Genomic DNA, 27,972 nt, shown 5'->3' with positions numbered 1-27,972 from the left:
CTTGGCCAACCAATCCACTCTTTTATAACACTCTTCTGATTGGCTACAGCTGCAGCCTGTTAACATTAGGCCTGCTCCTAATCCTTAATAATTGGCTCAGCTGCAACTCTTTAAGGGGGTTAGACTACTTTTTATACTACCTTTATTACTTAAGTTCTATCCCCTAGACCCTTTTGCCCCAGGCCCCATTCAGCCTGGCCTTGAACCCTTCCAGGGACAGGGCAGCCACAGCAAAACCCATGCCAGCGCCTCACCACCCTCACAGGAAAACATTTCTTCCTAATATCTAATCTAAACCCACCCTCTGTCAGTTCCAAGTCATTCCCCCATTACCCTGTCACAAGCTGCCCTTGTCAAACAGCCCATTGTAAAAAAAAAGAGTCTGTTCAGTCATCCCAGTGACCTTCTGCCAGCCCTATGTCAGCTGGCTCCATGCCACAGGAATTGCATCCAACATCCCAGCTTCCATCCTGATAACTACCCCTGCACCTGAAGACATAAAAAGCCTTCTCTTTCCCATCCAGGCTGAATGCATCTATAAATGGGTAGAAAAAAAATTTAAATGCCCTAAGACAAATTTCTATCGTGCTCAGAGCTCTTTTTTCAACACTTCTGAGTTTTGTAGTTCTTATACTACTACTGGGTACAAAGGCAAAAGCCTGGGTTTTGTCTCTCTTTATAATTATTAATTTATTTGGAGTGGAAAAACTACATGAGGTTAAACAGAATGTTTCCAGCAAGGAAGTTTGTGCAATATCACTAGATTATCCTTTACTTGGTACAGAAGCCAAATCCAATCATTCAGAGCATCAAATATTTCATCTCATTTTACATAAAGCTACAGAAGAAGACTTGTCCTCCATTTTAATGTGCTTGAATGAAAGATTTTTCTTTCAGGTAAATTTTCCAGATCATTTATGTTGATCTTAAAGACAAAAGGGCTCAGTAATTTCTGAGCCAAAACTGGAACCTCTGTCTGAACACCAGCTCTGGGCAAATATTAATTTTTGACTCATTATGTCTGATTTAATCTCTTCCAATGGCTAAACACCCTCATTCTTAAAATTTCTATCCAATTTGTGGTCTTAATTGGACTAATACCAAATTCCTGAGACATGGATACCCACACACTATCTGTTGAGATAAGGAAGAATTGTCATTGCTATAAATGTCACTGCAGGTATCTTGTAGGTAGAAAGGGAACCTTGTAACCTTTCTTTTAGACAAAGAACGTAAATTAACCCTTCAAATACCAACCAGCAAAAGAGATTTTCCAAAGCTCTATTTATGCAGAGCTCTTTCTGTTTTATCAGCATCCCCCTGTTTCAAAGCCCATTTGAATACTACTGAATATCTCAGCCTTCAAGACATTACCCACACGAACTCTGAGTTTTCATCTCCTTATACACATTTCTCGCCTTGCTTTACATGAAGATGAGAGTTTTTCCTCTCAGTTGCTAAAGTAGCCTTTTCAATTGAATCTGAGGGTTTGACATAATCCAAATCTGCCATTTTAAATGACCTTAAGCAATGCTGAGTTCAAGACAAGCTCAGTATCGCACAGAACCAAGTCCTGGGAGGGTATTGTCGTGCATCAGTACAGGATTGAATATGAAACATTTTTATCATCAGGAGCAGAAATTCCAATGGCTCATTTCCAGATTTAGGATTTTCTACTCTTTCACAAGAGGGCATTTAGAGAAAAATATGGATTTCCTAGTTGACATGAAGATATTGATTTAACTCTGAAGAGCCTTTCCTGCTGAAGCTCTGACAAGATCTGCCATGGCCTCTTGGACTGTGCCCTTGAACCTGGTGCCCTGGCCTCCTGAACCTGATAAATATAACTGCCTACACACATTTTTAGCACATATGTGGCATGTGTAACCATACACCAGTTTGCTCACTGCAGTGGGGCTGACATTTCCTTGCTAACATTTTACTGATGGCAGTCAGTCCTATTTTCATAACATGAAGTTAAAAAGAGGAAAGAAATTCTTTAACTGTCCTTCAAAATGCCTTAGTAACTCTTCCTATTTCAGTGGTTTACACTTAAGAAAAAATTTAGAAGGAAATAATATTTATAGGTATCAAAATGTGGTAACCAGTGTAGGTCACAAGAACCCTCTGGAGATATTTCTCCCAAGCTTCACCTGAAAGCAGGAGATGGGGATAGCCTGGGTAACCTGAGATGAGGTTAGCCAGGGCCCTGTCAAGGCAAGTCCTAAATACTTCCAAGCAAGTGAAATCTGACCCCTTCTCTGGACAAACTTTTCCAATGTTTTATTCTTCTCATATTCTTCTTTATTCCTATTTCCAGACTTTTGATTTCCCCTAAAGGAATGTGGGCCCCTTGAACTGTCATCACACATCCTTGTGAACATAGTGACTACCCTTTAAATATTACAAGACAGTTATTAAATACATACAGTGTTCCAAGTTAAAAAGGTTTACCCAAAATTTGAAAGAAATAAAAATAAAAAAATGAAATGAAATGAAATGAAATGAAATAAAATAAAATACAATGAAATTAAATACAATGAAATTAAATACGATGAAATAAAATAAATAAAATAAAATAAAATAAAATAAAATAAGATAAAATAAAATAAAATAAAATAAAATAAAATAAAATAAAATAAAATAAAATAAAATAAAATAAAATAAAATAAAATAAAATAAAATAAAATAAAATGAGAGGAACACACACTTTTCTTATCTCCTGCCCATATGGACACTGCTAAACAGTTATTTATTTCTCCTCACTGTCTGAATCTGTAGGCATGTATTCTTGGGTTTTTTTCCTTTTTCTGATCTAAGAGAAACCTGACATCAACCTACCTTCTTTATAAACCTGAGTAATAAACATTTCCTTTGATCTCAAGCAGAAATGGGAAAAGTCTGGTAATACGGTTTTTTTTTCTACTGAGATTTTATTTAACATTCAATCCACAGGAATACTGTAATTTTTCCCACAGGTGTCTACTGCCCTCTGTAGGATTATTTTAAATAAAATATTAGGAACAAAGTAGAAGAAAAAAATTTTTCAAAAAGCATGTAAGCCTATCACAGTACTGTATCACATCATCAACATGGTGAAGGTGGCTTATTAAGTTGATGTCTCTTACAGCTTCATAATTTCATTGATTTTATAGATATGTCACAAGTAATAAGCAGAATATTCCCAACCAACACCATCAGACTTTTGAGACTGCAAAATGCAAACTGAATGCCTGAAGAACAGTGAAGACAATGGGTATATGAGGGTGTTCAGAGCTAGTCAAAAATCCCCACCATTTTGCAGAACTGCAGGATGCTTTCAGAGCATGTCTCAAGAGACTCTCTACTGTGTGCAAGCAAAACACTGACATAAACTCAGGAGAAAACCTACTGTATCACAGTCTTTACTGAAGTTGTAGGTTTCGATATATCTGGTCCTCACTGCCATGGATAAAAAGTAGATTCATGTATGCTAAATTGCATATGGATTTTTGCATTCCATTTGCCATTCAAATTTTGGCTGTATTTTATCTGGTGATCCTGTCAGACAACTAGAAAGATGTGGTAATGAGGAGCCTCAAAGTAACTACTCACTGCACACAGGCATAGAAATGCAATGTTCATTTGCTTCTCTACATTCATTAGAAAAGTTTTTGATAACTTAGATGAGTTCAGTAGTGACATGGGAATTGTCTGATGCCTTCCATGCCATAGGAGACCTGTGTTGTTCAAGGACATTAAAGGACAAGGAAGTAAACCAAAGCTATTCCTACGTAAGCACGGACTAAGTAATTCTGACAATTCAGAAGAAAATTGGCTCCAGTTGTATGAAGGGATTAGGAGGACATAAAAAATCCCAAAACCCACAAGCCTAACTGCTCAATTCCCCACAAAACAAAAATCTAATTAAGACTTTAATGGCATTTTTCTTTAAAAAAAACCCTGCAACACCAATTACACATATAAAAATATCCTCTCTGGAATGTAACTGCAATTATAAATGGCTAATCACTGTGACAATAAATAAAAAACCATACTACAGCACGTTATCATTTTATGATGTGAGGAATGAGGGTCCTGAAATTCCTGCGAGTTCAGGTAAATTCCCTATAAAAGAGGAATTTTGCACATAAACTGAGGCTCTAACTCCAAAAAGCAAGTTAAAGCTATCAGGCTCTAACCTCAAAGAAGGACCGAACCAGGTGTCTGAGTGATCCATACTAGAGGACACTTATCTCTTCTCTATATATTGAAAGTGGTGTCAGACAGCATGTGGAGACTGAGAAAAAAAAAATACTGAGGACACAAGGTCAGCTGTGGGGAAGAGAAGATTTGCATCTCTTCACATGTTCCTTTGCTAAGAGCACGTGTGCACCTCACGTCAAACACGTGCATCCATCCAAGAGCCTCATCTCTTTCTGCAGTGGTGCAATAACTTTTGAAATTACACAAATCCTTTCCCCAAGTTTTCTAGGAAATCAGTGGTCTCATCAGTAACTGATTTACAGAATCTTGTGAATAATCTAGGTTATTTATTTCCCAGTAGTTGGCTGTTCTTCCATGCTCCATTTGCTGTCCTTTTCCTTTCTGATGTTTTCTGTTTCAATTAATGCATTTTCATCACCACAAGACACAGACCATTGACTAACAAGACAATTTGCATTTGGAGGGAAAGGCCACAGATTAATAAAAGCTAAAAATTACAACCTACTTTTTGTAAGAAATGATTTAAACATTCAAACACTGAAGGCCACCTTCTATCACAAAGTGACCAATCATGCCAAAAGAGGCTGATTTTTATTTCTGCCATTTCCTTCCTCAAAAACACAACGGAGCAGGCACTGGGTAAAGAGATGAAAACTTACCAAGCCTGGCACACAGCACAGTCATGTAAGTCTCATTTTCTTAGGCAAAACACAGGATATGGGTCAGAAAACCTGAATTGTCCAAGCACTTTGACAATAAACTTTGCCTGGCAACGTTACAATTAACTTCAAAATAAGCCAAAATTTTGTCCAACCAATTGATTTTGTTTCTCATGGATGTAGGCCAACTTTGTGTCATGATTATACTTTTAAGAAAAGTTCAACTTTACATAAGCCTTTTTTTTTTTTTTTAAGACCATAATTTATGACTGGAAATTTTGACCAGAGCAAAATTCTGAGTAGTTAATGCAACTTATGTAGATTGTCAGCCTAAGAGCCAGCCTTGCTTCCTTTAGTCATTTGTAATATTTGTAGGAAGCAGTTCATCTCATGTGCTTCTTCAGCAACCAGTTTATCTTTCTCAGGAGATGAATTATAGTGAGGAATGAGGGTTCCCAGAACTGACTGTCTAAAAGCAGTTGATATTTAAGTTAGTTGACAAATTATTGTTATTTCTCTGTATGCATAACGATTTCTCTCTTTCTTTTTCTTTTCTGAAGACCAAAACCAGTACTTTACCTTCCTTATTTAGTAATCTTGGTTAACTGAGAAAACAGCTAAAATAGATGGAAGTCCTCTCCAGCCTGCAGCATAACCTCACACATCCCATATGGAGCAGGGATCATCGAGGGATCATCACCAACCCATGTGCAGGACAAAACAAATCCCACTCACCTCTCCCCAGTCCAGTGCTTAGTGGACATGAGCAGAAGAATATTCACAAGAAGGACAAAGAAAGAGGCTGGGAAGATATTACACAGGAAAACAAGGTTTCTACTGCTCACACTAGAACCTGTTAGCTTGTTCTTTGAACTGAAAGCAAGACCTAATTCAGATGTAGAGACAACTGTTACATGCTGATGTTACAGTTAAACCATTACTGTTTACACAGTGTACTATCCTAAAAAAGTACACATTGATTTACCAAGGTAGAATATTGCTAAATTATTTGCTTATTGTGCTAATATATTAATCTGTAATATAATTATATTAGACAGAGGTGAATTTTATTTTTCTGTTATACAAAACATGATCAGGGTGCTTCAGAATGTCCCTGGAGAATGCTGGGGGTCCTCTGCTGCCACCATAACTTTTTTGGGGTAACATTCCAAAACCTACTGACACGCAGCCCTCGGATAACAATTTCTAGAGAAGGAAGAGCAGAGTTTCCTGGAAAGAACCAAGCATGAGAACTACAGAGAAGCTGACCCAGACCATGCTTTTCCCTGGAGCAAAATGCTCATTACAGTTATCAGAACCTCTGCACGGCCAGCGAGGAGACTTGAGCCTGAAGGCTGCCACTGTCAAGTGAGTGCAAGGAGCCTGTGCTGAGGCCCAGAGCTGACTCCTCTTTGTCAGCAGAATGACTTTGGGAATGTGGGATTTGCTGCCAGCCCATGCTGACAATCTGACTGTGCCAGGCTGGAGAGATGTGCTCAGTTCTCACCAGCCACAGCCCCCAGCCCCACTCTGAGCTACAAACTGAGGCTAATGAATGCTGGCAGATCACTGAATTAGTGAATGGACACAAAGTCAGTAAATGTCATTCAAAAAAGCTCTGCTTCACACACAGCATGGCTCTGAGTGTTCCTGATGTGCTGAAGTGATGAACATCACTTCACTGCAACGTTTATAAAACATAACATATTCCTGCCTTCACACACAACACTAGATGATTCCTGAAATTAGATTGGAATTGTGTAATTTTGTCTCTTACAGGATAGTCCACAATAGTAATGGAAATGAAAGCAAATTGTACTATTTATCATATAAAAACTTTGCAGAAATCTTTAGCGGTCATTTTTCATTCTTGTCAAACTAATCATCAAAATGCCTTGTTTTATGATTAATTCCTTCTCCCTTATCTGTGCTTGAAGCAAAATGAAAAAACACGGTTCACTAGTGCCAGGACATTTTAAAGTTATTTTTTGGATGTACCTTCAGGCCAGCAAGTCACAACTTCAGATATATTAAAGGAGGACTATACTTTTTTCAAGAAGAGACAGCTGGCTTTTGGATTATAGATGTCATATTTACAACACACAACTTCGAGACAGTCTTAAATCCAATTCCCTCCGAGTTGAAGCCATCATTAAGAAAAATCCAAATTGTTAATTGCTTACCTTTGTCACTGCCGCTTGTTGGGGTTGGAGGGAGAAGGCCAGGCTTGGATTTGTCATAGTTGTTAAAGCTCTGGCTGCGTCGGTTGTTGGCACTGATGGAACCACGAGCTTTGGCCTCGCTGCCCGCAGCGGACACCCTCATGGTGGGACCTGGAAGTCTGGTGGAAGAATTTACAGCAGGTTGAAACACAGGTAAAAAGCGCTCTGGGCAAGAAACTATGGGACACCATGCATAAGCTGAAAATGAAAGTATCAACAGCACAAGTGTAGGCTCATAAGGGTGTTTCTACTTCCGCAAGAACAAGTCAAAGGATCATCTTAGATGAAAACTGTATGTCAAACAAGCTGCAGTCTGAAGTGTTTTACACCAGAAAAAAAGCCCTGAGACAAGATTAACAGTCACCTGCCATAAGTCTGCTGAATGAGAAATAGTTGCAGGTAAATTCAGGGGAGCAATACCACTGGCAAAAGGTTAAGACTAAGTGAGACATTACTGTTCTTAAACCAGACTGCTGGACACTTCATCACATGCTGGCCACATAAAGGCTACCCTTATTTCAGAAAAAACAATGAGATGGAACTTGGCAGCCTTTTTCCTTCTAGAGAAGCACATCACATCTCTGCCCTGACAACTACAAAGCTCAGCAGCCAAGCCCAGCAAGACTTTAACCTGATTTAATTATTTGAGCCCATATAAATCACACAAAGCTTCAGTACCCTCTCCTAATGTAACCACATTATCAGTGAGCTGGTATTAGCCTCTGGTTTAAACTGGGCATCTGCCTCTTCCAGCATTTTCTTACCATAGCCTGTACTTACCAGATTAAGCTGATTAACTAGGGAAAAAAAATGTAGTTATTCTGGAGTAAGTCAACAAACTTTTATGCTTTTCAGGCAAAAAGGAAGGGGGAAGACTTCTTTAAAAAGCCTGATAGAATCAGGAAAGCCACTGGCATCACATCTCAGAACACTTCAAAGCCAACATTCACACACAGAATCTTTTTAAAGCTTCTTCATGTAAAATACAAAAATCTATTCAAATAACTTGTGCCAATAATAAAGCAAAAGGAAGAACTCCCAGTTGTCAGAGAAAGTGGGGATGCAACTGGCCAAATCACCATTGTGCCTCTAAAAGAAGGAAGAGAAGCCAGGAAGGAACCTGGCAGGGCTTCCTAAATAAACTGATTTATCCAGGATCAGTGAAGAAATAGAAAATATGAAAAGAAACACGGAGAAAAAGCCAAAATGTCAGCAGTTGCATGCACATGCTTTCAAAGCTCAAAAGAGTCTAAGACATGAGGGCATCATTCAAATACAAACCCAAAAATTAATTTACAAGCTCAAAGCACCACAGATTCAGCACAGCACATCATGGTTCTGAGGTTGACTTTTAGACCAGTTTCTCAAATTATCCAGCTTTTTCCAGCACTGGGGGGTGCTAAAAAGTTGTCCATACTCATCATTGCAGCAAAGGGTCCATGAGAAAACCCCAAAGGGGCTTCATCCACTGCAGAGGAGACCACAGGGGAAGAAGCTGAGGGCAACCAGTGACAAATAAAACTTTTTGAGAAAGTCACCAAGACAAGGAAGTTCATGAAAAGTTCATTTTGTTTGACAGAAAACTAGCTAGGTTTTCTACAAGGTACCTCAGCCCAAAGCTGCCACCCAGTTTTGAAACACTGAGTATGGGGCACCCACCCCAGGATGGCTTCAAGGGCCCCAGTATGGGAGGGGAGCTTTCCAGCAGCAGGGAAGGGACAATCTTCCTCTAGGGATGGATGAGAAAAGGCTCCCTACACATATCCACACAGGTTTTGCAAGCTGTCACATTTTAAAGTAAACAAAGCTCCTCAAACCATGTGACCACTTAAGAAGTGACAAGATTTCCATCTGAGGCAGTATTGTCACTGCCAATAAAAACACACAGGGAATAAAAAACCTAGGTGCCAAAAGCACTCTTGAAGATATCCTTTCTCTTAGACCTTCCCCCCCCCACTGTAGTTTAACTAACTGCTTTTAAGCCCCTGCTTTTGGTATTAGGTCAGGATACTTCACTGCAGTGTCTGTGAAATCTAAGGAAAAAATCAGGTTCAGGGAGACACTTCTGAGAGAAGGTACTGAGCTTGGAGAACAAACTCTTTTACTACTCTTCAGCACCTCTGTTAAGCAAATATGAGCTGTCAAGCCATAATTAAGATCAAGGGAGAACATGAAAAGGAAATGTGAAACTTTTTAACAGGGATTATTCTGCAGAGATTCACTGAAAGCATATAAGAAATAAGATGTGGGAAATAAATCTAAATTATACAGCAGAAAAAACAATCTATACAAACTGAATAAAGATCATAAGCTATAGCTCAGAAGCTTAGCAAAAATGATATGGTATAATTTACCAATGTAAAACTATATTCTAGTCAAACATTTACATATAATAGTAAACTAACAAGATTATTACCCAGATTAATAACCACAGCAACCCTTAGGATCACTGAGATGAGATGGACAGATGAACTGGCATGCAAATCATGCTGGGATCCGGGGAGAAAAGGGACTGAAGTGCCCCTGATTCCCTTCCAGGGAGGTCACAGGCGCTGGGTGTGAGAGCACTGGGGACAGCAGGGACTCTGATCAGCAAGAGCCACACAGTGCTGCTGAGGCTCACAGCATGCAGGTGACACTCTCCTCACCAGGAGGAGATCTTCAAGGTCATTTCCAATCCAAAACAGTCTGTGATTCTATGATTTCAATAATGCAGGTCAAAATATAATTGACACAGTGGGGCAAGAACTCCCAGAACCATGTTTTGTTCTCAAAAGCAAAAGCTCCTAAGAACAAAAAAAAAAAATATCAAATTATTTCCTTCAGGGCCAAAATGCATTCCACACCTCAAAAAAAACCCCAAAAATTAAAAAAAAAACCCAAAAAACTAAAACTTTCCCATTTCAGCCGTTTGTAAAGGCCTAGTTACAAACTGTGTTTCACAGGAACCCTAAACATGCACCCAGAAATATTGCAAAAGGATTATTCATGCTTTGCAGAAGATGAAGAAATGCTAACCTAGAAGACCTTTTCTGACCAAGAGTGAATCGGATGATTTTGCTTTGAGATGAGTCCCTGGGAGATGCACTGTGACAGGAAAGAAAAAGCGGAAGAGAACATTGAACAAAGAAACTTTTTGGTTTTTTTCTTTAAAGCCACTGAACTTAGTAACTGGTTTTAGGGAAAATATGGGTTTTTTATGAATTTCACAAGAATATAAAGCTTCTTGCCCGAGTATGACTTCAGGTCAAAACCACTACAGTCTGAAATTAATTTTTACAGAGTAATGAACATGCAAATCTGCATGCAACCCCCAACTCTATTCCTCTTTTCCTTCTCCCTCCTTTATTATATATATTTTCTTTAGAATCTGAGCAATTTGACTTTGTTGATCTTCAAAAATGACATTGAAGATCTTCAGGATATACATGTTTATCAAGTATTTGAAACCCAGCCCAATCTACACAATGGACTGAAAACAGCAAAACAGTGTTCAGCATCTCTGCATGTTTGACAGAAAACTTGCAGAAATCTCTTGAAACACATCTTTATTTTACAGCAATTATTTCCTGTTCATACATGCTGTAGGAACACTATGTTTTTCAACTATACAAAACTATTGTTTACACCCAAATGAGCATAATTTGTGAAAAAAGACACAAAAGCCAAACCCAAATAACCTCTGGGTGATCCCACTTGGAAGGCTTCAGTGAAACTGTTTATATCCCTCATAGGGCAGCAGTTCAGCCAGCATTCACCTCAAGGTGTGTTAACACAAGCAAGCCTCAATGTGAGATTTGTAAGAACAAGAAGCCTTCATTCTTTAGTAATTGTGCAAATATGATTTCTGCTTTTAATTCTCTCTCTTATCCCCACTAAACCCTCCCTGTTTTAGCAGTGCAAGGGTCAGACCAGTAGAAGGCTGCACATGCATTTACTGTGGTACTGCCTCAGAAGACTGCTTTTATTCCAAGCTGGCCAGAGCACTCCTAGTAATAAAGACATTCAAGGAACAAAACCCTTTTCTATTCATCTGTACTCTGATCTAGGAGTGCCACAAACACCAATGATGGAAGTTATTTTTCATGTAAAGCCAGCAGCATATTATTTTTGACCAAAAAAGTCTAGATTTGATTTTGATTGCCAATAGAGCTGTTATGAGCTCTATTTCTTTTAGCAGTGTCAGAGTAACCCTTCCCCACAGTGGAAGGTAACCCTTCCATTTCTTAGTGAGGACTGAAACTCTTGCAATCTGAGAAATGAAGTTGGTTTTCATATGCCTTAAATGTATGTTTTCTAAGGGAAACAATGTGCATGCTTTGTGAGTAGAAAGAAGCAAAAGGAATAGTGAGAAAAACATCCTTTTACAATCCTGTGGTTACTTGGTCCAGCAGGGATGTCACACCCATTGGGCTGCACATTTCCAGTACTGAGAATATATTTAAACACACGTGTTTTAATTTCCAAAGGCTTGAAGTCAATTGCTACCCAGCATTCCATTCCCAACACACTTTAATCTAGAGCAGAACTAAAGAAAGGAGTTTCTTTGGCTTTTTAAGACCTGCAATAAGAAGGAAAAAAAAAAAAAAAAAGAGATAAATAATGAAAAAAAAAACCAACTTGAAGGAGATTTCCCCACCTGGACTGCATTTCTGGTTGTGCTTTTAACTGCTGCTGCACAGCTTGTGGGGGCTGTTGGCACGGAGTGTGGAGCGGAGCTGGCACCTGCTGCTGAGGCAGCCCCACCTGGCACTGGGATGGAGGCCCTGCTTGCTGGGATGGATGGTGCTGGGGCTGCTGCTGCTGCTGCTTGTACCGAGACAGGCTGAAGAACAGGCCCAGGATGGCCTTTAGATTCCCATTCCTGATTTCTGTAAGGCAAAGTGGAGAAGTCACTCGTCAGCCATCAGTGGGGGTTTTCTCTCCGACAGTGCAGTGGGTCAGCCTCTGCATCCCCAGAATACTGTCTGAACTGAGCTCCTCTGGGATATCCTTTAGGAGAAGTTTCTTTCTGCACATCTAATTGGCATTACAGTTGATTGCCAGTGAGCACCAAGGACAAATAAATAACTAATCTCTTCCCTGCGGTGACTGAGCAATATCTCACATTTCCACTGTGTTAATGAATGCCAGTGTGCTTAAAAAGCAAGCCCTTTTAAATCTTTCCTTTAAGCTAACAGAACCCAAAACAGAGCCCCCACAACAACAATTGTATTAAGGACAGCATGCTGTAAATGATTTCTCAGTCCTAAACTTGCACAAGGAGGAAACTACTGCGTTCTCACATTGGCGTCACATCTCAGTATTTTGATATTTCTGGAATATCAAAATAATCGTTTCCACTAAGAAAATTTGATGCAAGTTTTGCACTAGAAAATATGGTTATTGGGTGACACAGCTGTATTCAAACATAATTACCAGCTTTGGTACCATCACAAGCTGATAAGGGATGGGCACCCAAGGTACCTAAAGACAGCTTGACAGTCAAGGTATAAATTTTTCAATTCCTGAATGTCATCCTGCTCTTCTATGCAATATCAAAGGCAAAAATATAAAAGCAAACAGAAATACAAAGATGAAGAGGTGTATCAGACCATGCACTTAACCACTGTATCGTAACTAATACTCCAGAGGGCAAATTCTTCCTTGCAGACAACCTTAACGTGCTGTGACTTAATTATTTATCGTGTTTAATTTCCTAAATTAAAAAAGTGAATTAAAAAATCAAACAGCTGAACTTCTGCCTGTGTTGTACAGATCACTTGAACCAAATCTGACTGTTGCCCTGTGAGAAAGTAAGAAGAAAAGGACATGTGTTAAGACAGTGGCCAAGCACAAAGGCAAGAAGCAGAATTTTCATGTGTTTCCAGTTCCGGCTGAAAGGTTGCTCTGAGTTTGTGATGGGCCCCACTCCATCCTTTACTCCCTCTCCCAGCCACATTTCTGCTCACTTTGCTCATCTTTGCTGTATAAACAAGCTTCTGCTCCTAATCCTAAGCACTTTACCCAGCAGATCTGAGGCTCAAGGTTTAAAACTGTTCTTTACCCATTCTGTACCAGCTTCCAGCTTTGGTCCCCTTGTCTACCTGCACCTCAGTCTACTTTCCCTTCCCAGACACTAATATAATTTACTTTCTTTCTGAAATTTGTCTCAACCCATGCCCACATCTTCAGAGAACATTAGCCCTTCTCTAAGTGGCCCTGACCCAGGATATTCCTTTCCTCTCATACTCCTTGACTCAGTTTCCCCAGCCATTTTTTCTTCCCTGTAGCCTGGTCCCTCCATCAGTACTGTCTCCCACCACTGACCCCCCAATCCCTTGTTTAAAAGATTATCATTCCCAGGGCCCTCCAGCAGCCATTTTCAGTCTTCCTTTGTTTTCTTGGCTAATTTTAGTCTCTTCCTGAACAGTGGGGTCCCAATTAATCCTGCCTGTTCCCCCTTTTCCCTGCCCACTCCTGCTCCCATGCAGTGCCATGCACAAACCCAGCCTCCTCTCACTGCACCAGGCAGGTTCCTTCTCTAATATGCAGGTCCACTTCAATAATCTCTGTTTAGCTTAGGAGGACAGGGATGGAAGTAAAACAGACACAAAATACAGCAGAACACAGTAAAAAGGATTTCCTTATCTCCAGCAAGGAACTCAAATTACTCATGGGAGCTGTAAGGAAGGTAGCATCCAATCACAGGTCGAAGCATAACTAAACAGATCCAGAGGCACTGGGAAGCTTAACTGCACAAATACAGGTCAGATATAAAAGAAATTACCATGGACCTGCTTGTTTAAATTTAGCAAAGCTATATGCAACTGGAAACTGATTTCTATGTGAAGTGAAAGGCAATTATAACAATAACCCACCTACAATGTGTTGCTGCCCATTTTCTGCTGCATTTATCAGAAGGGCAACCTGCTTTTGACTAAATAATCAAAAGAACACTTTTCATGAGTTAAAGCAGTCTCTTCCCCTCTGGATTTGAAAAAAAAAACCACATTTTAAATCAGACTTTCAGCGGTACCTCTGTTTCTTTTATCTTAAAAACTGAGGTAATTCTGGCAGTTCTACCTTGCATTTTGTACAAAAGGAATATTTCAAAGACTACTTCAGCCTCATTGCACTCTGCACATCAGCAGTCTCAAATGCTTCCTGCTTCAAGTCCTCTCCAGCCCATGGTCAGCTCCAGTATCATATTGACTTAGATAAGGACAAGGATGTCACCCAGCCATTCTAAATATGGAGCCAAAAATTACTGTCCTGGATACTGGAAACAAACACTCCAGACATTTGAAACTGGAATTTGGTTTTCATAGGAAACCCCCAAATCCATTCTTCAGAGATTTCCATCCTGGCATATCCCTGCTGGTGCTTGTTTCCCCTACATCACTGCTCCAGGTTGTGTTCAGCTGATCATTATCCAGCTCATCTGTTATCCAAAGGATGTGCAGCTGCTTATGTGTGATATCAGTTTGGGTTTCTAATGCGCATTTATGTCCTCCAATATCTTCAATATCTTGAGAGCAAGAAGATATTGTGTGAAGGAGAGCAAGCTTCTCTGGGCAGTTGCAATTCCAGGAGTCTAAAACAGGTCTAAGGGCAGGGGTATAGAAAGACAGTTCAAAGAATGGACAATAAAAATGTGCAGCAAGAAGTGAAAAGAGATCTCCAGCTCTCAATAGTTTTCTTCAGTAACTAGAAATGGAGATTTTAGATTTTAAAAAATCTTTGATAAGGGGATGCCTTTTTGCCTTCATGTTTCTGGGGAAAGGGGCCTCTAGCACAGCATGGCCATCATCAGTGATTGCAGATCCTCAGCATCTCCACTGCATAAATCCATCAAAACAGACTCTGTGTCAGTGGCACACACATATCAAAGCAGGATTTTTCAACACTGGAAGGATATACATGTGCAGTCCCAAATTATTTCAACATTTAGGATTCATCCAAATTCCAGTTTTGAGTCATTAACTTCTGTCCACACTGAAGCTGCACTGTTGAAAAATACGTGCTCTTAACAAACCCAGGGGACTTCAGTGATTATTCCCTTTTGGAAGCAATCACAACCTTTTCCTTCCTCCTAGATGAGGATCTGCCAGTGAAGTAAATAAAGTTATTTGCAGTTGACCTAGCAGGTCTTGGCAACTCATACAGAAACACTGGCTTGTCTGGTAACAACATTCTTCACTTTAAATAGTTCTGTGTTCCTCAACTAGAGGAACAACTAGAGAGAGAAATTCACTTTACTGTTGCATTCAAGTCTTTTACCTTATTTTATAAAAATATATTCATTCCCTCCCCTTCTCTTTCTTCCTTCAATGTTAGTGGTGGAGCCAGTAAATGCTCTCATTTATATGCTGGCAGCAAACATTACAGGTCCCTTCTTAGCTTCCATGTGATTTAATACACTAATTCCTAGATGGTGTCAAAGAAAGGCAGAAATCCCGAATCAGGGAAGCCATGGGATAACATGTGTCCTGCTGGGCCTGACTTGTGCCTTGGCAGGAGAGCCATGAGCATTAATCATGCTGTCCCTTGCCCAGTGTGAGCAGCACCGCGCTGCCAGCTCTGTACACCCAGGCATTTCTCTCATCACTGACCTGCCATTCCACTTGGATTTTACCTTCTAGTGAGACAGGTAAATGATGTGAATGTATTTTTACAATATTTCCATGCTAAGGTCAAAATTGGCCTTTACAACTGACTCAGCCGCATTTTCTTTTTTCCTCATTTCCTGGCAAACGAATTCTCTGCTGTTTGAAGTTTTAGCTCATGCTTTCTTTTCTTGACATGAGAATCCTTCTGATTATAACCAAGCAACTGAGGCATGCAATGCTGGCAGCACTCAGGTGGACCACAGTAAAGCTTCTCTTTGGAGGAAAATTTTTGTTATTGCTGTTCTAATCCAGCCTAAGAATACACCTAACATTCAGCCTCCTCTTCTGCTAGCTGTGATGCACTCAGGTTAGAGCACTAAATATCTGCTATTTTGCCGCAGCCTCCTCCTCCAAACTAAGTTTGTGAAGAGACTCAGTCATCAAATGTAACTTTGAAGTCTCACCTGATGCCACACATTCAATTATGTGTTCTGCAAAGCACTGAAGGAGATGTCATATCATATATTCAGCTACTGAACCCAACTGCTTTTCCAGCATATTTAAATGAAAGTACAAGTGAAAGCTGGTGATGAGGACGACAGAAAGCTGTTTGATCTCCTAATAAGATAATAGCTAAACAGCTTCTGAGCCAACAGGTACCACACATCCTGGCATAAAGGAACAGAGTTAACCTAGTTTGGTTTCAGAAAATTCTGATGCTCTTCAAAAGCAGAGTGATTAATTGGAGGTCAAAATGTCTTGTTTTGTTTTGACTCAAAACATTTGGATTTGACTGTTTTGTGCACCTGGAAACAGGAAGTAGGATGGTTGTTCAGGTAAGAGAATAATTGAAGAATAAGGAAATAATTTTTCTCTGAAAGGGCAAACAACTGACAGCAGTTCACTTATATCTGTAAAATATACACTGATCAATGTGCAAATTATAGAACTGAGATAAGAAATTTCTGGTTTTCAACAGAAAGTAGTAAAGAAGTGACTGAACTCTAATTTGGTCTCAATGATTACTTTAACAAGTCAGCTGTGTAGAAATTAGATACATATTTTATCTACCTTTCACACTGAGATGGGGAAAAAAGAAATAAAGATTGTCAGAAGTTTAAATTGACCTTATTAATCTTCGATTACACTCCATGTTCTAGTTGCAATCACAGGTAGCAATTCAGGTTCCTCATTTAACATGAAATCTTAACCAACCAATGGACTCACCTTCTGCTGACAGCCCCTGGATGTTAATCCCCTTAGCAGCCAAGAAACTCAGGCATGCATCTATGTTTTCAATCTGTTCAAGAACAAACAAAACAAACAGAAAAAAAGGAGACACAAAAAGAAGATACATTGTAATAATTGTTTACTTCCATCTACCACCACCCTTGAGTGCGCTCAGTCTTTGCATCCCATAAAAAGTCCCTTTGCTCGTGATGTGGAAACCATAGCATGAAACCCTCTCAGTTACTGAGGTCCTAAATGGATTAGTGCATTGATTATAAACTGATTGTTCCACGGGTCAGGGCTTCCTGTTCTTTGCATCTGCATGAGGCAGGTTAGCTCCAGCCCCAGTTTCTTACTAGAGGGTCAAGGATGCTCCGTGCCAGGATTCGTAACCGACAACAAGTGCAAGAAAACATGAAACCGAAAATAAACATGGAGGCCATTTGTTTGAGAAGGCAGATTGCCACTTGCTCTGAGGCTGACAGCTGGCAGAAGTTTCCAGCCACAGCAGGAGCTGAACACAAGAGCTGTAACTGGAAACCCCGGCCGGAATGCGGAGCGCGTTCCCCGCGGCATGCCCCGCGAGGCAGGAACGCCAGGCCGCGCTGGGCACTCGCTGAGGGGCACCTCACAGGTGGGACAATGGGAACAGCCTTCATGGCATAAAATCAGCTTTCACCAGCGAGGGACTTGTGCACAACAGATCTGCCTGAAAGGTGCTCTACACAACCCTGTTGCTATACACAGACTGGACTCAAACCTACCTAAGAAAGTGAACTCCAGAGGGGCTGAAAGAGTCAGGAATGTTTTCCACTCTATCTCAACATTACAGTAAGAATCTTGGAGTAGCCTCACACCAGATTTCCCACCAAGCTCCCACTGAAGCTCTGCTGTCATAACCAGAAGATGCAGGGAGACGCCAGCCCCCACCCCAGCCCAAAGCACTTCCATGCAAAAGCCTGAGCTTGGACACCTCGAGGGGCTGCAAGGAACATTTGAGGAAATACCATGTTTTGTGTGTGGTTACACAAAAAACTCTTGGATTATACTGTTGAGCAACTCTTTTATTTAACCATGGTAATCAGCAAGTGATAAAATAAAGTCTTTGTGTTTGAACATCTCTCAAACATTAATTTATTAATTCCTGAAACATTGCAACCAAACACTGCATCCACCATATGGATAAGGAAGGAGACAGACACCAAGCCCCACACTTGGTCTCACATAAGTACCTTTATTCTGTGAAGCGTGGAGACATCAAAAGGAAACATGAAAAATCCAGCTGCCCTGGCAGCTCCTGCCTGCCCTCAAAAAAAATACACAACTGAGGGCTAAGGCAGCAGTTTAGAACTTGAGCTCCCAGCACCTGACCTGAGCTCCCTGTCCTTCCCAAAGTAATAAAAAAAGTACCAGGGAAGCTGCCAGGAAACCTTCCACATGGACTTCTCTCAGGGCATATTAATTTATTGTCTATAACTATAACAATAAAAACATTTTCTTCTATCAGGGGTGGAGGTTAAGTTATTGGCATTGCTGAACTGTGATTTCAACAATTAGAAACACTTTTATCAACCTCATTATACTTTGAGATATAATATAAAGTACACAAAGTATACTATATACTTTGAGTAAATGATACACTCCAAAACCCAGAGAGGGACCAAAGAATACATTTCCTGTACTGCTCAGACCTTAAGGCTTGGAGCAGGGTGCAGTTCAAAGGTTCATTTATCCACAGTTCAACATGATCCAACAGTCAATTGACACATTTCCTTCTTCAGTACTCAACAAGCCTTTCAAGTTTCCAACACAGCTCTTTTATTGAGGTGACTGGGGATTTGCCTGGAAAACCAAAGTTCACCTTTTCAAGAATAAACACCACATAAAAGGATCAATCCATTCCTACTACCTGCACTTAACAAGCTGAATCATTCCAAGAACATTTCCAGACTTCCACAGCTGTGGGTAGATGCCTCCTCTCCAAATAAGCAGGTAAGTGACTAAAGACAAGCAATATCTCACCCTCACTCCAGAGCTGCAGTAGCTCTCTCAGTCCTGCTCTGCTTGCTTCTCTTCCCATGCCCCTCACCTTTGCATAAACTCTCTTTTAGGACAGAGTGAGCACAAGATTAAGATTTACATCTGGGTAGTGAGTTCCTCATCCATATCCTCATTCTTGGTGCTATATAACAATCTTTGGTGAGGTCCTAATCTCATCCTCTTTAGATTCAGGGAGTCCCTTTAAAATAATTCCATTTCTCCTGTGGCAAAACCCCCCAGTTTTCCTGAGCATTGTAGCCACTGAATTAAGGTAAATCACTCCCATCCTCAGACTGATGGATGGCTCTCCATCACAGGTCTGTATCTGAACCATAGGTTGAGCAACCTGGAACCTCACTGCCACACAAAAGGTCAGATGGACTGCCTTGCCACACCAGTGGTAATTCCTGGCTAAAAACTGGGACAAACAAGGGCTCTTGGTGCTCTACTGGTATCGAAAACACCCTAATTTCATCAGGCATGACAAAACAAAGTGGGAGTAACAGGGATGTGCAAAGGTACACGCTTTACATTCAGAAAATAAAGAACTAGGATAAGACCCTGTGGGGATGTACAGCACTGCACATGTGAGAAATTCACTAAAAGAATAAAACCAAAAGATATAAATAAAAATATCTAAAAAAGTGAAATATTTAATGACTGTCTAAGATTTACACAGTATCTGTGGTATTAACAACATTACATGGCAGCATGGCAGGAATGAGAGGAATTGATTGATTTTGAAAGAAAAATCGAGCGTGAAAAGGAAAACAGAAGGAAATTAGAGAAAATCCAAGAAGCAAGTAGAACACTGAATGCAAAACTGTAGCTGAAATTATTAAATTTACTGCTGGTAAGAATTCAAGGTCCTTCCCACACAACAATGGCTGAGTCAAGAACCCTGACTTGGCTGAATCAGTCTCATGCATCAGAATTCATGTTGCTGTTTGAAGAGATGACTTCCCAGCAATGCAACATGTCATGGATTTCACTCATAAAAACTCCAAGGAAGAATTCCTGCCCTGGTCCCTGCTGTTTTAACTACTAATAATACAAAAATATTATTTTATGGAGAAATACGACCCCAGTGCAGACAGGGCTGGAGACAAACGAGCAATGATAATTAGACCATTTAGATGGAGAGAAGTGAAGTTTCTGGATAGATCTCAGTGAGATGGTAGGAAAAAATTCTTCCCTGTGAGGGTGGTGAGGCCCTGGCACAGAACTGTGGCTGCTCCATCCCTGGAATTGTTCAAGGCCAGATTGGACAGGGCTTGGAGCAACTTGGGACAGTGAAAGGTGTCCCTGCCCATGACAGGGAATAGGAACAAGATGGTCTTTAAAGTCCCTTCCAACCCAAACCATTCTATGATTCTAAGCAAAACCCCAATGACTCTGCATCCTGGTGACTTCCAACACAAAGTACAGTTGCCTCCTTGTAATTACAGCATGCAGCAGCAAATCATCACCCAGACTCTATAGGCCCCTTTTCTTCCAAGTCCACATATTGCTTAAACCCGTTAGGCAGATGTGAAAGGACCAGATTTGCCAAAGGGGAGTGGATATTTTCTGTTGCACTGTGAGCTACAATTGTTTTTTTGGCTGAGAATTCTGATTTCTCATTTGCTTGGTCAGCAACATTTAACACAGCAGAAGCAAAGCAGGAAAGATGGCAGCTGGAGGCTCTCAATCCCTGCCTACCCACAACAGGGGAAAGCTGTGCAAAAGAAGGAAAACCAAGCACAGCCACCCACCGTGATTATCTCACTCAGAAACATTACTGGGGTATCCAAAACTAAACCTCCCAGACAAAAAATTCAAGTGAATTTGCAATTTTAGATCATCACATTTAAACTATTTCAGGTGTAATCTACTATCAACATGTGCTATCAGTCCCACATCCTTTTATGATGGGTATTTATTCTGAAATGTCCCTAAATGCCAACCAAGGACAGCTGAGCCCACACCAGAGGGGCTGGCAGCCTCTGGGGTTCCTCCTCCTGCTTTCTTTTAATTAGGAGATTATAAGAAAAAAACTCCAACAACACTGTGAAATCAAATTTCTGCTCAGACATAACGTATCAAGTGTCATCATTCTCATATTCAGAGAAGGAAAAGCTACCTGAAAACTTCCTCTTAACATGAATAACCTGACAAGGTGGGAACAGAAGGCATCATGGCCAAGTGCTGCACATGGAGAACTGCCCAGGACCAGATAACCACACGAGACTTTGCGCTTGTCATACAGCAGCAATTTCAATTTCTATTCTTGCCAGTGCTAGAGAGAAAACATGCCCTGGCCTGTATGAGCAGAACAGGATATGCCAGAACCAAATTAAAAAAAACAAACCCAAGCCAAAATATCCCCATCCTGCAGCCTATAAATGGAGACCCACAGGTGGGCACTGATGTGTTGAACACTGAATATCTCAGACAAAAAGCTGAGTATGGACACAGCCCCCAGGCAAAGCTGTCTGTCCAACTCTGCCAAGTCAAATACACAAGGTGAAGGATAACTAGTGCTGTCCCTGGCACAGACACAGATGTTTTTCTAAACAAAAAACAGAATTGAACTTGTTGTAGGCTCCTTCGCTTACAAACCAGGGGAGGCTTCTCATATTGTGATGCAAGACCTCTGCTCCCAACTTTTACAGTGATAAATGGGGAGTTTTGATGAGCTTATCCAGAAAACCCACTTCTTATACTGAAACCAGTGCTTATGTAGCCTGTGGCTCAATTTTATGTGTAGTATATTAATTTTCAAAGAGAAAAGAATGAATGCACATGGAAGTTTTTATGGCCTCACAAACCTCTATGCAATATTCCAGCTGACTTCACATACAGTGCAGAAACAAGGAAATAGCCTAAGAAACACAAGCTGGTCCTTAGGACAAAATTTATTCCTTGTCTGTATTTTTGAATAAGGCGTTCACCCTCATATTTTATATCCAAAAGTTTGGAAAGAGCCTTAAAATCTTAAGTAATTACACTGACAATCCTTAGAATCCTGGAATTTTGGGGGAGGAAGGGCTCTCCATTCCAATAATATCTCATTTCCTCTATTTCCTAAACATAATTATATATAAAAAATACCAAAGCAGAACTGCAAATTCCATTTGTCCCAGAAGGATAGAAATACTAACTCTTATTGCTCTGTTTAAAATAAATCTTCATTAGCAGTTATCCCATTCAAAATGGATCTTTTTAAAAAGAAAATAATACATTGCTCCCAGTGTTCATCTGCTGCTCCTGACTACTTGGATAAAACTATCTCCCAAAATTAAGTTTAAGGATTTTGACAGAACTTGGTGGGCACCTTAGAAATTAAATTAAAATAAAATTAAATTAAATAAATTAGAAAAATAAAAAAATTAGAAATTAAATTAAAATAAAATTTAAATAAAAATTAAATAAAAGACATAATGGAAGGGTAAATGAAGCTAATCTGTATTCTGAAGCCAGACAGATATACCCACAGAAACCAAAATCTGCTCAAATATACATGAAGAGTTGAGTCTTCTCTTAAAATTGCCTTGCTTTGGGGTTTTAAAGACAAGGAGAGTTTGGGCATTTGTCTAAGGCTGGAGTACCAGCTTAAGCCTCATCTCATGCATCCTCTTCTCTTTGACCCTGGTAAAGCCTGTGCTATCCTGTGTTTGCAGTTCTTCCTGCAGAAATAATGGGACAAATATTCAACATTCACTCCCAACATGCCCAGTGTGAATAGAAATGAGGGCACTTAACCCCACAGAGAAAACTGTGCTTCACACTGGCCAAAATTCCTAAGGACAACAGAGAGCATCCAAGGGGCACATTGTGTTGTGGATGGATTCAGGCCATCCAGGGCAACTCCCAAGGTTTGCCAAAGCTGATCTGCTCAGGGACAGACACGTGGAGGGTTGTAGAAATGCTCCTGCTTTATTCAGCTTTCTTTCAGGTTTGTTTTTTCAGGTTTATTTAAAACTGAACTTTTCCCATGGGGAAAAACAAAAGTAAAGAGCATTTTCTTTGAATAATATTCATGGAAATATTATTTTTTGATTAGGTCTTCAGAATCAGACCTTTGAAAAGTTGAAGTGGGTAATTTGTGAATTTGGGTTGGTGAGATGTTCTAAATTATGATTAAGCAACACCTTTGCAAAACAAGTATCAACAAAGAGTCCTGCCTCTGGAGAATCATCAATTTCGGATATAGACGAAACTCTCTTGACAATATTTTAGCACATACCACAATAACTGTATTTCTTGGCACTGAATCTCTGTCCCTGTGTAACTGAAAAGAGGAAAAGCTGGGGAGAAGCCATGGCAGTGCTCAATAAACCCATAATTAGGACAGCAGTGACTCTCATGGATGCATTATTTCCCCCTTCCCTGGCTGCCCATGGAAGACCCTTTTCCATCTGGGGCTCCCAGGCTACCAGTTATGTTCTGTGCAACTGGGAAAAGGGGGAATGGCTTTAAACTGGGAGAGAGCAGCTTTAGATCAGGAAGAAATCCTTCCCTGTGAGGGTGGTGAGGCCCTGGCACAGGGTGCCCAGAGAAGCTGTGGCTGCTCCATCCCTCCAAGTGTCCAAGGCCAGGCTGGACAGGGCTTGGAGCCACCTGGGATAGAGGAAAGTGTCCCTGTCCATGGCAGGGGGGTTGGAACCATGTGGTCTTCACAATCCCTTCCAACCCAAATAATTTCATCATTCTATGATTCAATCTAAAATGACACCAATATCTAGCAAAGGTGGATTGCTAGATTGGTGGATTGCTTCCTAAAACATCTTTGAACTTTACATAAACCAATATTTTTCAGAGTGCACAAATGCTCAAAAGGAAGGACTGACACCAACACCACCCAGTGCACCAAGGGCAGGCTGCTCTGTCCCCAAACACCAGCTCAGATGCTGAAGGCTCTGTGTATCAGTAACCTGAACTTGCAGCAGGAATCCAGAATTTAATGAAACTTGTTCAGAAAGAAGCTCCTGCAATGCAGTCACTGGCAGTTGTTCATTTCTAAAAAAGGTCCCTGGGCAGGGAGCAGTGGCCAGAGCCCGTTCCCAGGCACTGGGCTCCCTCCCCACTGGCATTCCTGTGTCTGCAGGCCTGGGGCTCCCAGCCTCACCTGTTCCCAAGGGATTTGTTCCAGTGCCACCAACACACATGTGCCCCCTCCTTCCTTGCACCTGGGTAACATCTCCTACTGAAATTCCCCTGCATAGCTGCTCAGAACAAGTGCAATAACACCACTTGTGTATGTAAAAATAGCTCTGCACAGAAACCAGAAGAATAAAATGCTCTGGATATGCACTACCATCAAGAAATAGCTAATTAAAACAACCATTATCACTCATTACACTGTATAAGCAATGGCTGCAAATGAAAGATCTGTGACAGGACAGAGACAAAAAGTTGATTTCTCTGGACTGTTTAATTCTTTGTGACATCTGTGATCTGTTTACACAGATATTCCACAGTGAAGAGCTTATCACTGCATCTCCCATAGAAGAAACACCCAGGCAATCTTAATCCTTCAGCACCAAGCTGAAGGAGAATAAAAAAATAATTTTTACTTCTACCTGTCCTCAAGTCAACCAAACTTCTTCTTCTTTGTTAGAAAAGGTTCTCGTCCACGATTTCACAGTCTTCCCCATTTATGCCAAGCACAATAAGAAGCTGTGTGTTTGCAAAGTATTGCATAAAAGGTACATTCATGTAACAATTTTATATCAGCAGTGGTCATGGCAGAAAATTATGTTAATGGTGCTTCTAGACTTTGCTGTAGGTGTAAATATAAGTGGAAGCTATAGACACCCCCACATACACATGTGGAATGACCCTGGCCCCTCAATCCATTTGCTCTTTCATGAATACAGGGTGGGTAGAACCATAGATATTCAAAATGCAGTAATTCCATTTAACTGTGATGTAAATGATCAAACAGAATCTAATTCTGTCTTTATACTGAAGCTTGTACATTGCATTTTTTCAATAAAAATTACTTTGTTGCTCTTTATTGAACCTCACCCTGTTTCAGAGACAGATGATGCACAAATTCTTGCATCACTGTAAAGGGTGAAGAATTGAGAGCAGCCCACTGGGGACCACAAAGGAGATCCTTCATGGGACTGAAATGAGAGTGTCAGCAGCAATGTCCCCAAAGGCACCCTACACACCCATCCAGTGCAGGAGGCCTTATCACACTGCCTTATCATCCATCCCCACAAGCAGAAAGAGCTCTGGAAGCCACCCCTTCCAGAAATGAAACCAATCTCTGCTTGGTGACACTGCCATGCCTCATGGCAGGGAGATGTACATATTGGTCTTTCCTGATCTGGTCCAGCTCCATTTATCCTGCTATTTCCTAGGCAGGATGATGGGGGGGCCCAGTGGGGGGCTTGTGGTTTATTTGGACTGCAAGCTCTGCAGCACAGAAATCTCTGATCCAACCACACCTGTCTCACTGATTACCATGCACAAATGGGCAGCATAACAACAGTCTGGGTATCTGGGAAATACCAGAGTCAGTAAAATCAATCTTTATTGGAGAAAGAGGCATATAAACTGAGGCTGAAGGACAGCTAAGTACAAGCAGCCTGGCAGATCTCCTCTGTAGTAAATCATTCTCGTCTACATCACAACATGGGCTCACACATGACCAACAGAAACCCTGAGAGCCTAAAGAAAATTCTTTAAACACTCTGGAACTTGCTGTTTGGCCATGTCCCTGCACAGGCTGGTGTCTGTCACTGGCCAGGCTGGCACAGCACTGGGGGATGTCCCCCCCTCAGATGACCTTCAGCTGTGTGGAACTGCACCACAGGTTAGGGCCAGGAGACACCCATCTGTTACCATGGCAGCATCAAACCAAATTAAATTTCCAAACATGTGCTCCTGGTGAGTTACAAGCTCCCCAGGCAAAGTGGGGGAAGGCTCAGATGATGGGAAAGTTCCCTTTAACTACATTTGCTCAGCCTTGGAGTTGGATTACTTGAAAATACACAGCTATATTTAACCCCTGGCATACATTTCCAAAAATCCTACGCTAGGAATTCACAGAGAAAAAACATGCTTGTGATGCTTTTGATCTTCCAGCAGGGCTGCTCCCCTGAATTAGCAGCACATGCCCTGGCAGCAGAGCCCTCCTTGGCTTTGGGACTCAAGGGGGCTGGAGCAACACCTGGCAGATTTATTCCCCCTTCCTATGGCAATGTTTGGACAGCACTGGCTGTGTAAAACTGCCCCAAACTTTCAGAGGAGCAGATTAAAGTTCTGTCTTTGCTCTCAAAGAGAATTATTTTCCATGAGAAAACTAGCAACAAAAATTTATTTTTTTTTAAATACAGCAGCTATTTTTAGTTATTTGTACATAACACAGCAGCTCCCTCCCTTAGTGGATATTACACACACACACAGAGCTGCTCAGGTCATGCAGATGGTTTCAGCTCATATTATTCCTCCCAGCCACGAATGTGTGAGCCCAGCTATCTCCTGTAAGTATAAGCACTCCATGGCAGCACTCACACCCATTACATCAATTCCTTAAACTGCTCTGGAGAAAAAGAACACAGAAATATGGATGACACATGCCATACAAACCAATTAGTAATGGAGATTTCAACACCTATGCTCTTTTGACAATAAAAGGATAATGTATGGAGCTGGCAAGCATCACACTGAGGAGGGGAGTGGATACCCTTCTCCAGCAGTAGTGTTCAAGTCAAAACCAAGGTCCCCACCATGCTGGAAAATTTCCATACAAACTGTTCCTTAGGTGTCACACACATTACAAAACAGCTCATTATCAGAGCACAAGAAATCAGTCAAATATTACAATAATAGTCAAATTCCCATCACTGGAAGTAAGGTTTCCTTGAAAACGAAGTTATTCTACTGAAAACACGACCTTCATCCCAACTTCCATACAGTTCTTGGGAAGTGCTGGCTCTGATCCACACTGCAGTCAGTACAAGACCCTTTGTTTGCAAGACAAACAGCAGGAGGAAGGCTGAGTGATATCAGTTTACCACTACAGCTTGGTATCTGCACCAGAAAGAGATGACTCCTAAACACTTCCTGTCAGCACATTAAAAAAATAAACACCTCCTTTTGCTGTTTGAGAACAACTACTTACAGACACAAAGTGATCCTGAAAAATATTAAAGGCCAAGCACCAGCCCACAGCGAACCACAGTAATTTGCTGCCCTATTTATAGGAGGTGCTGTGGTGTTTGTTAAGCCTTTCTGCTGCTCCAAATTCTCGTCCTGGGTGTCCCACAACTTCCCCAGACAGGGGGAGATGAAAGTCTGGTGTATCCACCCACAGGTTCTCCAGCTCTCTTCCTTTCAGCACGTTTCAGCTTGGCTATATTCATCCATGTATAATGTAGCATAGACAGCTCATACACTTTGGGTTTTGCTCATCATTTCACAAATGTAAGTGGGATGAACCCTTTTACAAGAGGTAACATTCAACACTTCGAAAGGCACTCACATGAATAAGAAGAATCTGCAATACCCAGGAGGGCAGGTACAAACCTCCCATAATCTGCAAGATGCCACACATTAAACTCTAAAATCATGCCCTAAACAAGAAGCAAATAAGAAAAAAAAAAGGAAAAATATCTCTGTTTTTCTATAAACAAACCATATTACCAGAGATAGCCCTACTCAGGTTTATTCACCCAAGTCTTCTTTTCAGAAGTGTGCAGGAGAGAAAACTGCCCTTGATTTATTGACCTTCAGCCAGTTATCAAGGACTATGCCAACATTTTCTGGGGTTTTTATTAAAAACCCAAATGCTGCAATGTTCTCCAAATGTTCTTGGTCCCAGAGCCTGTGCTCCATACAAGCACATCCTCTCTTACCCACAGTATTTTCTGCATGCAGCTGAAACTAATCACCAGAATTGCAGGCTTTTGTTTAGACAAATATCTACAGTATGAAAATATAGAGGTTTGGGGGGAAAAAAAGCCCTGAAACAGATTTTATGCAGAGGACGAGCTATAGAATAGTGTATAATAGATTATAGAAAAACTA

General features: G+C 40.8%; 1 protein-coding gene across 2 annotated transcripts in view; it reads right to left on the bottom strand.

The window, feature by feature from the left end:
* NAV2 (neuron navigator 2) overlaps positions 1-27,972 on the bottom strand; it is a 213,386-nt gene that overhangs the window by 121,263 nt on the left and 64,151 nt on the right. Inside the window, exons 4-7 of one of the 2 annotated variants that reach the window (XM_066552951.1) lie at positions 16,906-16,978; positions 11,727-11,958; positions 10,106-10,174; positions 7,049-7,206 (exon numbers count right to left, since the gene is read on the bottom strand). In XM_066552951.1, the coding sequence (XP_066409048.1) occupies positions 7,049-7,206; positions 10,106-10,174; positions 11,727-11,958; positions 16,906-16,978 (532 nt within the window). The remainder of the gene's footprint in view (positions 1-7,048; positions 7,207-10,105; positions 10,175-11,726; positions 11,959-16,905; positions 16,979-27,972) is intronic. The other variant, XM_066552952.1, reaches the window with a different exon arrangement.

The sequence above is a fragment of the Molothrus aeneus genome, chromosome 6, assembly GCF_037042795.1.
Source record: "Molothrus aeneus isolate 106 chromosome 6, BPBGC_Maene_1.0, whole genome shotgun sequence".
NCBI classification, from domain to species: domain Eukaryota; kingdom Metazoa; phylum Chordata; class Aves; order Passeriformes; family Icteridae; genus Molothrus; species Molothrus aeneus.
The sequence above is the reverse complement of the archived record's forward strand: the minus strand, read 5'-3'. Positions and strand labels throughout refer to the sequence as shown.